This window comes from Polistes fuscatus, unplaced genomic scaffold (genome assembly GCF_010416935.1).
Source record: "Polistes fuscatus isolate 324 unplaced genomic scaffold, CU_Pfus_HIC Scaffold1, whole genome shotgun sequence".
Lineage (NCBI taxonomy): Eukaryota > Metazoa > Arthropoda > Insecta > Hymenoptera > Vespidae > Polistes > Polistes fuscatus.
This window is the reverse complement of record NW_025112997.1, coordinates 959,965-975,873: the sequence shown is the minus strand read 5'-3', so window position 1 is coordinate 975,873 and position 15,909 is coordinate 959,965. Positions and strand designations below refer to the sequence as shown.

Here is a 15,909-nt window from a genome sequence, read left to right as displayed (position 1 = left end):
ATAAAAATAGTCAAGTAACGAGAGAACGAAAATAAGAAAGAAAGAAAGAAAGAGAAAGAGAAATAAAGAGAGTAGATGGGAAGTGGAGAACGCGCTGTAGTCAGACAAGAAACGTATGAGTGAGTGAGAAATAAAGATGGAGACAGTTGTTAGATAGAAAGAGAAAGAGAAATAAGAGAGAGAAAATGGTCGACTATTTCATTACCTTCGCCTCAATCCTTGGCCGCAGTGCAAAGAGAACCGGCGAGTAAGTACGACGCGCGTGTTCTCCAGTCGTCTCGTTCGTGTCTATCGTAAGGATCGAGAAAAAAAAGGAGGAAACGTAAACGTATAGGCGGGAAATTCATTTACCCTAATCTAAAAACGCGTCGTTGCTTTTTCTCCCTCCAAAATACAAAAGAGCCAGGTTATTTGTGTCTATCTTTTTTTTTAGAAAAAAAAAAGAATCCCTGATCAATTTTTTTATTATTTTATTTCGTTAAAAATCTTAAATTTTCGTGTTGTATTTTTTTTTCTTTTAAATTATTATCGATATCGTTGTTTATTTTTTCTTCATTTTTTATAAATTGGGAATAAAGTCAAATTAATATAAAGTCAAATTAGAGTCAAATTAATTGAGAGTAAAAATTTAGGATTGAAGGGGTAAAAAAAAATTAAAATTAGATAGATAAATATAAGTCGAATAAAATTTAAATTCGCGAGTTCGTATCGATCGATTGATTACATATATATATGTTTATATATATCGATTTATCAGATCGAGTGTATCGATTTTAATCCTACGATCCTGTACGTGTATTATAAGGAAGGATCTAAGAGAACGAGTGAACCAGTTTTCACGATCGACCGCAGACGACCGCAAGCTTAGAAGACCTGAGATAAATCCACCTGGATCGTGTTTGCATCTCCGATCTATGATCTTACATAGATCACCTTCTTGACACCGACTATTTCTTTTTTTTTTTCGTCGTTGTTGTTCCTACTTTTCGTCTACGTCTAAAAGTAAGTTTCGAAATCATTCTTATTTCCTTTTGTTGGTTTTTTTATTTTTTATTTTCTTTTTTAAGGAACAATAGAATCTACTTTTTTTTCTTTACTTTTTTTTCTTTACTTTTTTTTTCTTCAAGGAAACTTATTTTTCCAACAAATTATGTTTTCACTTTTATAAATCATTCCTTTTTTATTTTTCCTTTTGTAGTATTATTAATCATGTAATTATTGTACGATAACAATCGTAATTTTGTCGATATTCGTTAAATCGCTTGATAATTTTTTTGTATTCAGACAAAAACCCCCAAAAAAATATTTCAAGCATTTATACGGACAAGTATTTTCTTTCTTTTATAAAAAATAATATATAATCAACAATTACGATTATTTTTCGTACCTATGAATGTATTTTTGCTAAATAATATTACTACAATAATTACAGTAAAACAAAAAGTTTAAAAAGAAATATTGTAAAACGCGAAACGATCTAAGAAAAATAATGTATCGTATATTTTATTTAATCATTGTTACGAATATCGCGATCATAGATTAAAAAATTAAGCAATAACTCGGTAAAAACAAATTAAACAAAAATAATCAAGTCGTTAGCAAACAAGGTATATACAACCAGTTGTAATTTTTCTCACACACACACACACACACACATACACACACACACACACACACATTAGAAAAATAATCGTTAGCCCAGATATTTAGTCTTCACGCTTTTTTATTACGAAGACAAAGCGAATTTCGCGCCGAGACGTAGGAAGTCGTTAAGGGAATGTGCGCACGCGTTATTATTATTATACTAATTATTAATATGGTTAATAATTTTTTACGACAAAACCTAAAACCTATTTGAATTTTAATAATTTTTTTTAAATCAACATACGTCACACAGTAATCAATATGACTTTATAGTTCTGTTACTATTTTTAAACTTATTATTATTATGATTAACTTTTTAACATAATATCTTTACACGTTTAAATTTTAACAATTAATTTCGTTTAAAAAGAATCTATATCTACGAAAATTAATTCGAAATTATATTTAATCAAACTTACGCGTACAGAAATCATAACAATCGATTTTATATATTTTCCATTGAATTATTATTAACATTTCAAATAGTGATTCAAAAACACGGTTAATTTTCAATATTATTTCATCGAACAAATTAATCGAATTCATATCTAAAAATTTGTATAATCAATCAATCGTATACATCATACTAATCGTAGAATCATTCATCAGTTGTATTATTTTTAAATCGTCGTTCGACCTCGTCTACTAGCGAACGGTAGATTTTTTTTATTTTATTTTTTTGTTTAATTAACGTTAGTGTCCGTAACGCGCTATTAATTTTCACTGATGGCTATTACTAAGCAAAGTAATGTAGTATAATATTGACGTATATAAAAAAACAGAGGAGGGAAGAGGGGAGAAGAAGGTGGGGAAGGGGGAAGAAGAGAAAGAAAAGGAAGCTAACATATAATTTTCCTTCGAACGATTCACTCGATATACCTATATATAAAGTTACGTTACCGTATCATGCATATACGAAATTATGTTACTCCAAACACACGTACATCCACACACACACACACCCACACACCCCCCCACACACACACAATCATGATCATGTAAATTTTCTGCGATTGCGTCATGCGGTATAATATATACGTTGGTATATAATTCGGTGCAAAATTAGTTCTCAGATACTTGTCGAACGTGTTTACATTCACATATAGATGTAAATGTATAATGCACGTGTATATTTTTTGCACGTGTGTGTGTAAGCAAATAGACACACATGCACATACATACGTAGAATTTAAAAAACATTTCAAGCATCGAATATTAGTTGTCTAACTTTTTCAAGAGATGACATAAGTTCAATACGCGTCTGTGTGTTTATATATAGACACCAATGTTTTGTATGTGTGTATACTCGCGTGTGATGGTAGTAGGTGTGCAACATATACGTATAATGGAATAATACTATCGTTATTAACTAGAGATTTCGCCCGTTTATACATACGATCGTTCTGGTTTCGTTCGTGCGAGAGAGAACGTGAAATTATGCGCTACTTACTCATGGGAAAACTAGGACGAGAAGAAAATCTTTCACTTCTATGTAAGTAAGATATCACAGCCGAAAACTTATTGTTTGTATTTATACACGTCAGTGAGTATATTTAAGATGATTAAATTCAATCGTTAGTAATAGTAGTAGTAGTAGTAGTAGTAGTAGTAGTAGTAGTAGTAGTAGTAGTAGTAGTAGTAGTAGTAGTAGTAGTAGTCTACCTTTTCTTTTTCTTCTTTTTTATCCTATTTTCTAGACATTCGATATCACACGGGTTTCAATGAAAATCAAAACGCAAGCATTCCAACGTATTTCTAATTAATCTATGTTTTAATTAACCTAGTTAAAATAATTGTAACAATTATTCTTATTATTATTATTATTATTATTATTAGTTATATATATATGTTTTTGTTTTTGGTTTAGTAAATATTAATACGTTGATTGTATTAAGCTTTTTTTTTTAAATAAATAAATACAAATTTATTAAGATCAATGATAGTAATGTTTGATTTGTTTCGTTTTCTTGTTAAATTAAATTTTGGATTGACAAATTGTTTCGTAAACAAATTAAACAATTTGTTTAATTTTTGTAGAATCAATACCAGAATAATGTTTAATTTTTATTTTATTTTTTTAACATTTCTCATGCTATTAGAACATTGATTAGACGTTAATTTCATAATAATTGGCGCACACAAATGTATTCACCTGAATTACTCTCTTCCTTTTTTATTTTTTTTTATATATAGAAGGTCATTTAAATTTTTATTACATGTTAATGTAAGAATGTATTTCGAAATAGTGTTTATGACAACCATCATACAACTGACACGGTCGTCCCTTAACTTGATTGTTGGTTTTCGTCGTGAAGATAATAAAATAAATGAAGGTTGTTCGTAAAGAAATAAAAATAAAATAAGAAAAAATTCTCTCAAAAAAATAGAGGAAGAGAGGGGTGGATGGTGAAGAAGATAGGGGAATATAAAACAGAAGTTTTTACGATGTTCTATGGATAAACTTGGAAAATTTAATCTCTGCGGGAGTTTAGAATCGCACGAGTGGAATAACATTCGATTGTATAAAACGACCGTGAGAATTCTTCATCCGCATTGGAACCGTGAAATTTTCTTGCGCTATAACGTGACAAGACCATACCCCATCGAAAGTGGGTCTTCGTAATTTTATACTCCATTTACGTTAGATAAAAGAACATTTTACTAAAAACATTATTTTATCTGAATCGTTCGTACATTTAAATAAATTCGATAATCAATTTTTTTTCTATTTTAAATCATTTAAACAATAATACATATATAATTTTTATTATTTATGTCGTTTAGTTTTTCTTATTTTACCATTTTTCGAAACTTTTTATTTCATTAATAGCATTCGTTTCTAAAATTATTTTAATTTAATTTACGATTAAAAAAATATGTGAATACGAGAAATTCGTTAATTATCATTATTAAGATGTTTTTATTTTCTAAATAAAATTTTTCATTTAAAAAAATTATATATATATATATATATATATACATTATGTTTTTGTTTTAAATACAATTATAAAGTTATATTTATTAATTGAAACGCGAACGTTTCATCGAGAATATAAAAATATTTTTAATCGCGTTGATTCAACAATCTTAAAGTTATCTTATCGATAAATACGATACAATATTTTGCATTACCATAATAAACATTTTACGTAAGAAATATATTGATGCAGATGAACGATTCGTTAGAGTTAGGAAGGAAATCGTGACGTTGCGTAATCGTTATATACATTTTGATGTATTTCTAAGAAGGCTTAAAGTATGCATTGGAATGTTAACATAACGCTCTGTATGTTAGTACTCTACTTAATAGTCCTTGCTTCGTAAATCCTTTCGCATGATTACCTTGCATTCTCTCTTTCATATTTCATCCTATTATTTATCATCATTATTATTAATATTATACACATTTTTTTAAATTAATTTTATTACTATCACAAGTAATATAAGAATTTATTTAATTGTTAAATTATTATTATATTAATTATTATTATTTATTTATTATTATTAATGTTTATTTTTATTTTGCAACCGATAACCAAGAACTTTTTTTCTTTCATATTGCATCGCGTATGGTGCACTTTTTTCTGATTATTTATTATTATTTTATTATTGTTTATGTTGTCAGTTTCGTTTGTTAAAGATTTAATATTTCGTTTGAGATCATTTTTCGTGACAACGGAGAAAGGTAAAGTCACGTCTGTTAATCTAGAAAGTATATTGTAGATTTGAAAGCTATTCGTTAAGCATATTGCACACGTGTATGCATATGTGTGTTCGTGTGTGTGTGTGTTCGTGTGCGTGAATTAAACTCTTTCATAATCAAAACCTGTTGTTCGACTTGTAATCGTTCTCTTATTAAGATCATCTTCCTGAAGCTAAGAAACTTTATTTGATTCGAGATCAAAAGATTAGATTACCTAATAGAATATTAATGTGCATGTAATCAGTTATGATATTTTACTTAGGATTTTGACATTAGAGAAAACGATATTTTACATTTTTTGCATATATGTGTATATCTTCATAATTTATTTATATGAATTTAGTATTTGGTTAATTAATTTAGATTTGCATAATCTAAATATGTGTAAACATTGCAAAATTACGAAATGACATTTTTTTTAAATCATTTTTTTAATTAATACATTAAATCAGAGTAAAAGTCATAATTAATCTAATTATATTTAACATACTTACATATAGATTTGTATGTATGTAATATTGTATACAATTTTATATGTATTTATGTTTTATTTTGGTCGATCAATTAAAAAGATTCATAATTTAAATAGTAAAACAACTTTTAGGAATCAATTATTTGATCTTGTTTAATTAAGATTATTCCATTAAAGGGTAATTTTATAATCAAAAACAAAAAACTATTTTATATAATAATATTAAAATTTATGTATTCTTTCGTTCGACCATTCTTACCAACTAAAAATAATTTTATCAATATTTATTCCCCCCCCCCTCGTTCCTTATTTAATTTCAAGAACAGCAATTAAAAAAAAATATTTCTTGTATAACCTAGAAGTTGAACATTACCGAGATTTAAGTTGATTTGCTTATATATTATCCACTTGATCATAAAATGGTCTCAAGGTTCTTTAACATAACGTGTCTTAGATTATTATAATCAGTTTCTTGATTCCGCTTGATTGGACTCGGTAGTTTTCACAGAAATAAATACACCACGTACTAGAATATTTATAATATATTTATATGCACACAAAGAGAGACACACACAAACATGTATATGCAATACGTGTATATATAATCCTGATCTAGAAGAACGAATAGCAGAGCTTGAGTTAAACTTATATTCGAACTATTCGACGTGTGGAAGAACGCGAAAAGGGAAAGTCGAAATGTTTCGTTGATATTATCACATTAACGTGAACATTTAAGTATTTTACTATTATCCTCTTTTAACATATATTTTTTGTTTTTGTTTTATTTTTCTCTGTTACTTTCTCTTCTATCGCTACGATAATGACAATTATTTAACAGTAAAATATTTTTCCTTTTTTAATATTTTTCATTAATTATTATATTTTCACAAAATCGTAGATAGATAAAAGAAAATATTCAATTCAAATTTTCTAAGTCAATATTCAATTATTATTATTATTATTATTACATATAGTTTTTTCGTTTATAGTTGATTTAAGAAAATAAAGACAATTAAAATATAAATTATTTCTAAAAATCAAAATTATCAAATAAACCGAAGAATTGTTGAGTCAACTATACTTGCATTTAAACGAGAATTGGTTTGGCAAGTTTAGAGTTTTGTTTCTTTACTAAAAAAAAAAGTATTGATTACTGTGTCAAAAAATATGTTTTAAATATTTTCTATGATAATTTCTATTTAAAACAATTACGAATTATTATTTATTTATTTCCTTCATTTATATTTTCATTTTATTTTATTTTTTTAAGGATCGATATCAAGAATAATTTTTTTGTTAAGGTTAGGTTAGGTATGGTATGCGAAGGCTGATCGTGTTCCTTTACTTATTTCGCAATGATTCAACGTGGAACCGTGCGAAACTACGAAACGATAAATGGAATCGAGAAAAGTATCTTTTAACCAGATAACCTCGAGATAGAATATATATATACACACACACACATATACCTTTTATTCAAAGATCGAAAGCACTTGATTTTCTCGCGATAAATAGAAAGCAGAAGCGTGCAACTGTCGAACGCATGGTTTATTATGAAAATACGATCTTTTCCGATAACACGCACGGAACTTCTAACACTTTCCTATGCTTTTCTATTATTTCTTTTCTTTTTATCTAATTAATTATTAATTGGGAAAACAAGATGCGATAAGAGAAAAAGTAAATAATATAATTTATGTTGTAAAATATGTGGACTGGAACATAAATTATTAGGTGATTTTTGATATCAATTACTCTTTTCTTTTTTTCTTGTTTTTCTTCTGAAAAAAAAAAGATTTTTTCATGCTCTTGTTGTTAGTAGTAATCTTGTAGTTAATTTGTAGTTTGATAATCAAATAAAATATTAGCTTAATAATGTTGTTAAAGTGTAATCAATTTTTTAAATATCTTCGGGATTTTTGGTTTATACTATACGTATCAATGATAAGACAGATTACTGTTTTAATTGCTTCATTCATTGTATAATCAGTTTATTAATTTGAGGATGATACAAAGGATAAGAGGAGGATACAAAATAGAAGAGAAAGAAAAAACATCGAACGAGATTTCGTAATCGTGAGAACACGCATAAATAAAATGTCGGAAAGAAGTGAAACGGAAAAGTATTAATTGCGAAAAACTTGATTTACGATTACGTTTTATTGAAATATAAAATCGCGTTATGTCTTGCGATAGTTTTATTAAAAATTTCGTTCTTTGTGGATAAGTATACACGCGTAGTACTATATAGATACTTAACTTTCCTTGGTAAGAATAAAAGGCAAAGCATGTGTTCGCACACGTAACCGACCGCGCCTTAACGTTCACGTGAAAGTATCATTATCTATATGATAGTTCGATAAGGAAGAAAATCGGTTAAAGCATGATGCAACAGGGTGGGACAATGATAAGAGGTACGTAATAATAGTTTTCAATGAATTCTCACTGAGAATTTCGAATAAGGAAACAATACATACGTTATGTTCCGATGACTGACTTGGATAATGATCACAAAATTACGTTATTCTAGGATAATATAAAAAAAAAATAGTATCTTTCGTATATATATATTATGTCTGCAACATATGTACGTGTATAATTATGATCATGATATTATTTGTTAACACATGATAATGTTTGTGAAGACTAAAAATAGAAAGGGTCTCCTGTAATTGATCGTACAAGTCAGCAATATACTATATCAAACTAAAATAAATTGTAATACTAAACTAAAATATATATTATATAAAAAAATATAATATATCTATAACTATCGTTGAATGAAACGAAAAATGAAATTATTTAAGATATTATGGAATTATTAAAGATAAAAAATAAATGTCATAGTATAATCAAAATAGATGAAAAATAATAATTATTTAAATAAGTAGGATACGAATACCGTTAGATACGATACTAGAAAATAATCATACTGGTTGTTAAAGGAGGCGCCTAGATAATTGACTTCTCGAGACAAGTGCCGTGGTTGAAATATCGAGATGTTACGATCTACGATCTCGTTTGTGCAATCGCAAAAGATCCTATGTTCGAGATACTCGAAAGCAAGACAGTAAACGCAATTGTATGGAATCGTTTAATGACTGCGAAAGCTTCGTCGAGTCATTCAAATCATACTTGTTATTTACACACACGTTTCACTAAATGATCCCGATTAAAGATAGGGTCAATCATTGATAATATCGAATCGAACGAAGTCCTTTCTTTTTATTTTTTATTTTTTTTCTCATCAATGATCCAATTTTTTGCATTCCGAATATTTTTATAATAATATCGACTCTTGTATGCATAGATTTGTATGAATCTTACTTGGAAAAACAATAAGGAGGAAGAAAAAATGGTAGAAAAACAATATGGCGGAAGAAAAAATGGCGTACTTTGGAGATAATAAATACTTAATGAAAATGAACGAAAGTTATGAAAGGATAAAATAGATAATAAAAACAAAAACGAAAATATACTGATCTAATGATATATGTATAAACTTCATTCATTTCCAGCATCAATATCGGCATTTCTTTATAAGTACATTCTCGTACGTTCAGTTGAACGCATATTCGTATTTAAAAAAAAGAGAGAGAGAGGAAGATAAAAAGATAGATATAGGTAAGAGTGTATAACTGGGGCCCCCTCAGGCCTTGACCACTCTCACTTTCTTCGAGGCGTGAATTTAATCGTATCTCGAAGTTCCGTACCTAACCGAATTGAATACCTTTCCTACGAGATAGGATTCTATAATAATTATTTGAGTAAATTAGTATCCCCCTCCCTTTTTTTTGGGATTATATTATCTATTATTCATTTATTAACTTCCTAGGTTTTAACACCAACTGACGTTACTGTCTTTTATTTTATTTTTTTTTTTTTTCTCTCTTTCATTTTTTATTTTGGTTTGCCACAGGGGGTGAGAACAAGTTGCAGATGAGGAGGATGATAAAAAGGGCAATTAAAGCTATAAGAGCAGATCTGGGGGATAGGAAAGAAGAGATTTAACCCTTTTGATACGAGCGCCGGATATAGCCTGCATCCATCTAACGACCTGTATTTACGAACGCCGGATATATTTGATATTTAATTATATAGAAATTGAAAGTGAGAAAGAAATAATAAGAAGTATGATTTAAAAAGAAAATATATACAGGGTATTCATAATATATGGGATCTATTTGAGGAATACACGACGCAAAAAATAATTATAATAAAAATTTAATATATTAAGTATATATAAATAATTGAGACTCTGAAGTATAATTTAGGTCATAAATCATATATTTCATTTAAAACAAAAAAAAGAAAACAAATTATATACATAGCTAAAACTCTCTTTCTCTGTTTCTCTTTCTTTCTTTTCTAAACTAATTATTAGATTTTAAATTTAAATGATTAGAAGTAGGAACACAACAGAAAAATAAGGAAGTAACGGATAATTCATTTAATTTTATTATAGAGAAGAAAATGATCAAATGACCGATGTTAAAAGCACGATTTCGATTTAGCCAAACTCAATTCGACCGCAAGGTGTGTTACCTCGATGATGATCATTCTACTTTCACACGGGATAAATTGAGGAATATTTTCTTCGATAATAATCTTTTTTATTTTTTTGTTTTTTTTTTTCATTCGGTTTGGTTTGATTTGTTTTACAAAGACACAGTAGGAGAGAGAGAGAAATCGGTATTAAATGAATATTTACGAGGATTGATCTAAGTGGAATGTGACGAGTATAATGAATTTTTTTTTCTTTTTTTAAAGTAATACTGGTGTACTTAGTAATGAGAAACAGAAATCCCACGGTAAATAACTTTCCTATTGTATTTATCTAATTATCTACCATTCTATCTTGTTCTCTCGTTACAAAACCAATTCTAAACCAACCTTCTGTTTGTAATAATACTTGATAAAAGGTAAATAATAAAATAAGTTCATGTCGTTAAAAAGACAAATGATGTATGTTAAATGATTTTTTTTTTTAATTAAGAAAACAACGAAAAAAATATAAAAAAAACGAAATACTTGTCATTAATACAAAATTAATATCTGCGAATTGATTTTTGATTAGGCAAAAAAAATTATTTAAAAAAATATACCTACACAAAATTTGACTGTTACACAACATAATAAAGGAGATGCAAGACAAGATTTACAAAAATTAATAATCACGGTATAATAATCACGATACGTCTGTGAATGATTTTAAATCAAGAATAAATAAAAAAAGTAATAAGAGAGTCACGATATTTTTACGTGAATCACGATTTACGGAAATTAAATGGGGAAGAATTTACTTCTCGATCTCATAATCGTGTTCTATTTCTTTTTAGATTTTTTTCTATACGTTTCTCATCAAATCGCGCGATGACCCTTATTTTTTTTATATTAATATCTTAATTAGGTATTATAAAAAAAATGATAATTAAGAAATTTTAACGCAATGTGCAACGTATAAGTGGAAAAGTAAGGAAGATTAAGATTCACTTTTATAAAAAAAAAACAAAAGATTTCTAATTCCAAATGAAATTTGTAAGATACTAAAAGCATTTGCTCGTTAAACCGAAGGATTAAACTATATACAGTGTGTTCCAAATATCTTCGATTGGATTAACTATCTCGTAATTATTCGAGATTTGAAATTAATCTACAAAATATAATTACATAATAAAAAACAAAAATATGAAAAGTTCACAATAATCAAATACAAACAAGAACGAGTGAATAAAAAAAGAAAATTCACGACAAACAAACTAATATTATATAATTATAAATTTAAAATATAAAGTTTAATATAAAAAATAGAATACAAATGTGAGATATATTCTAATTTATAATGATATAAATCAGATTTTATAAACGAAGCCAGATAGTGCATACGTTCGTATAAACTTTTTCAATTATTATTATAATTGAAAATCTCCCACATTATATACCATATGTTTTATTACATCTTGTATATAAAATGAAATATTTCATATTTAATAAATATAAAATCTATAAAATGTTTATATATGTAAAAAAATTAAAAAAATATATATATATATATAGATATATATAATAATAATAATGATGATAATACTAATAAGAAGAAGAAAAAGAAAGAAAAAGAAACGAAATCCTGACAGATATGGAAAACGGAAGTGGAATAGAATTGAGTCGAGTATAGTAGAATCGGTCAGTCTGACAGGTAGGCCACGTGTAGGATATATCGGGTGGTTGTGTTCGAAGTAGAGAGAGAGCTAATACACAAGTACGTTCACCAGGGCAACGAATGCACTTGCACTTTTTAATAGAACCTGTTTCCTCACCAACCACAACTGACACACAAGAGATCCTTGTTCGCGAAAAACCACACCCACGAAAGAGAAATAATCAAGGTGTAAAAGAGAAATAGTATATATGTGTTATAACGCAAAAGACCGAAATTGGATAATGTCAAAATTCGCATCGTTAATTGTCGATATATACCTAATAAGCCGGTGAAAAACCGATTATTTAAATATATTCTTATAACATTCGCACCATCATCGGTGTGTACTCGTCAAAAATCGATACAATCTAATAGAAAAAAGTTTTTTTGCAGTTTATTATTGGTAGTATTTTCTTTTATCATTTAGAATGTGTTAATTAATGTTAGTTTTAAGTTCAACAATTTTATTTACACACGTTGTTGTATGTCGTAATGTGTTTTAATAATAAAATACGATTTGATAAACGTTACAAAAATATTTTTATTCAACGTTCAGTCTATTAGTGGGTGGTGAATGTTGACATTAGTTGATGTGAGTCAGAAATAAGAATATTTAGCAAATATTTTGAACATATATCAAGAAACAAACACGTGAATCTTGACATTCACTAATTCCGATCTTTTACGATAACATATGCACGACAAAAAGAGAGACAGTATAATAAATAAAGAGAAAAGGAAAAAAATAGAATAATTTTTCTTTGTTACAATTTATAAGTCAAGAAAAGAAGGTGTATTATTCATCGTAATTTTATCGAAAAATAAAAAAATAAAAAAAACAGGAAAATAATGTGGCAAGTGTATTTTTTTGGTTGGAAAATTTGCAAGAATGATTTCAAGACGTTTTGCATCTTCGTGCACCTTTGAGAAAGTCATCACGAAGTTGGACGAGAGTTGTTACTCCAAACATACGTTATATATCGTATATTGGTTTCCTCTTTCTATACTTATTTTTTTTCTTGTTCTTAACATCGATAAATAACGTTTCGAGAATGACTTTTGTGTGTTAGATCTCGAACGAAAACGTTTTTTCTTTTTTCTTTTTTATCGTTACCCGCAACTCTGACGATTTATCTTTCACGTTTACACACAGTATGGCGCGGAAATGTACATGTTTATTGCGAAATTGTATTATTATATCTTTGAATTCGATCGTTAACGTATTGTTTTAATCCTGTTTTCTTTTTTTGTTTCTATTTGAAAAAACATTAAAACAAAAATCGTTAAAATGCGCGAAGAGAAAAAAGGAGCGTAATAATAAAAAACGTTTTCTCTTTCTTTTTTATTGGGTGTTTCTTCAAATGGCGAAAACGAAAGGAGCAATACGTTTTAACGATACGGAAACGTATCGAACAAGCTTTTTTTTTGTCGTGTTTTTTCAAATGGTTTGATCCAAGGCTGATATTTTTTATGATACGTAACCTGAAATAAAAAAAACACCGAAAAATGTTTTCTTTCTTTTTTGGTGTATATTTCTAACAAATTGAGAAAATGGACAAATAAAAGTCTCCTGTTGTTACATACAATGTTAAAAACAAAGACGTTCTTTTGTTTCTTTAAATAGAAAAAGAAAAAACCACGACGAATACAATACGCGACTCAATACGATATGGTATGTAGAATTTTATTCAACCATAAATCGATTCTTCAATCGTGCATTACTCGAAATTACGAAGTTGAAAATATAATCTCAATAGTTGGGTTATTTATTAATTAGGTGATTACTTTTTAACCCTTTCAATTGCTATGGATTATTATTAAGAGGTTAATATAATTTTTTGTATGAGATAATCCTTTTATTTAAAATTAAATCTAAGAAACTATATATTTATTCTCAATCTTATTTTTATCTATTTTTCGTTGTTGTAACATGTGTAGCATGACTGATTACTTTTATTCAAGATCGTTTAAAAGATACGCTTGGCTCGTGTAGTGTTTCACATTTCCATTCGTTAGAATGATATTTATTTTCTTTAGAAATCTTGCATAAGCGTTTATTGCATTTATGACTAAATATTCTTCATTTGTTTTCTATTTACTGGCAATTTTGCTTCTATCTTTCCATTATATCTACGATACACATGTACTAATTTTTTTTATATGCAAATAAGAAACAGAAATATATTAAATAAAAAAAAATTTGTTTATTTTTATATATATTAGATCAGGTAAAAAAATAATGAAAAATAGTTGACGACCAAAAAAAAAGGAAAAGAAAAGTACAAGAAAAATATATACTGCTGATTAATAATTAAGTAATCGAGAAAGTACGTGACTTTTTGAATTTGAATATCATTTATCTTTTTTGGTTCAAAAACGGCACAATACTTTATTAATTTTTTGATACTAATAAAAAAATATATATTATTATTTATTACAATAATAGATGATTAAAGCAAAACTTCGTGCCGTTTTAATCAATAAGAAACGAATGATGCACATAAACTTAAAAACGGCACGAACTTTCTTGATCATCAGCAATTCGATACTGCTAATATTTATAAATATTAATTTCAAAATAATAAATAATATAATTAATCTGTGTGTGTGTGGTATACGGTTATGTTAGTTGTTTTTGCAATGATTTTCACATCCATCAAATAAGGAAGATAATTAAAAATGTTGAAAAATAGCTGAAAAAAAGCTTACGTAATGTTAAAATCATCAAAAATGACTTACGTATTAATTTTTCATGAACATGGGGGCACACCTCAAAGAGGCACGTGCCTAACTTAAATAAAACAAAAGAAATACTATTATTTCATTGCCCTCGAGGCAATCACTATCTCATATACTATATATATATATATATACACACATATACCTACGTCTTTGGTTGTGTTGCGTTTCGGTCGGACCGCTTAAACTTTCACTGTAGTTTTTATTAGAACGCGCACTCGTTACGCGTCGTCGTTTACCGTTTAGAAATCGTCGTTCTGTTCCTTTCTTATCCTTCCACGTGTTTTGTTTTTAGTTTTTTTTTTGTAATTATTCCACCAAAAAAATTTTCATGAAAAAAGAAACAACTCAACAAAAAATAACTCTTATTTTCTTCTTTTTGTTTTGTTTAAATTAAATATAAAAAAGAAGAATAGAATTTTTTTTTTATTTCGAATCAATGATAAACGAACGAAATAAAATTATCGTTAAATAATTTTAAATATTTATAAAATATTTCTTTTAATCTAAAAATATCGTTTATTTCGTTTATTATTATTAATTTGATTTTTTATTTTTATTTATTTTTCATTTCATTTTATTTTCTTTCATCGTCGTTTATATCTTTTTTTTTTTACCAATTTTCATTCATAATTTCATTTCAGAATGAAGGGAGGAAACAAATATGGCGCTGCTCTATTGCTATTGGTCCTAATCGATTTGACATCGTCGGCCATGGTTTTAACCAGACCACCATCCTCGCCTAATCACATACACGAAGATCACGAAATGAACGATAGAAAAATTTACGAGGGTGGTAAATCTGTTCACGGTTTCTTTCAAAATACGAACGTAGAGAGACCTGACACGGATAATAATTATAGGTAAGTCAACGATCTAGTGAAACTATCGAATTCACTTTTTGTATTCTTTTATTTTGTTTTCTTTTCTTTTCTAACGCATACTCGTGAAACCTGTTACAACACGATCCTGCTAACGATTATTAACATATATATATATATATATGCTTACAATTAGATAAAATTACCTAATCACGATGGCAAGATTATCCCTTCACGGATTTGTTTTCTCTTGTTCGAATTTTTGTGTTCTCATTTCTTCTTTCTTCTTTTTTCTTCTCTTCTCTTCTCTTCTCTTCTCTTCTCTTCTCTT

General features: G+C 27.5%; 2 protein-coding genes across 3 annotated transcripts in view; one reads left to right on the top strand and one right to left on the bottom strand.

The window, feature by feature from the left end:
• Positions 1-15,909, bottom strand: part of LOC122513162 (unconventional myosin-If-like) — a 57,093-nt gene that overhangs the window by 20,998 nt on the left and 20,186 nt on the right. The gene's annotated exons all lie outside the window — the stretch shown is intronic.
• LOC122513173 overlaps positions 912-15,909 on the top strand; it is a 17,166-nt gene continuing 2,168 nt past the window's right edge. Inside the window, exons 1-3 of one of the 2 annotated variants that reach the window (XM_043629445.1) lie at positions 915-1,002; positions 3,018-3,136; positions 15,402-15,620. In XM_043629445.1, the coding sequence (XP_043485380.1) occupies positions 15,403-15,620 (218 nt within the window). In that variant the 5' untranslated portion in view covers positions 915-1,002; positions 3,018-3,136; position 15,402. Of the gene's footprint in view, positions 1,003-3,017; positions 3,137-15,401; positions 15,621-15,909 lie in introns of both variants that reach the window. The other variant, XM_043629449.1, reaches the window with a different exon arrangement.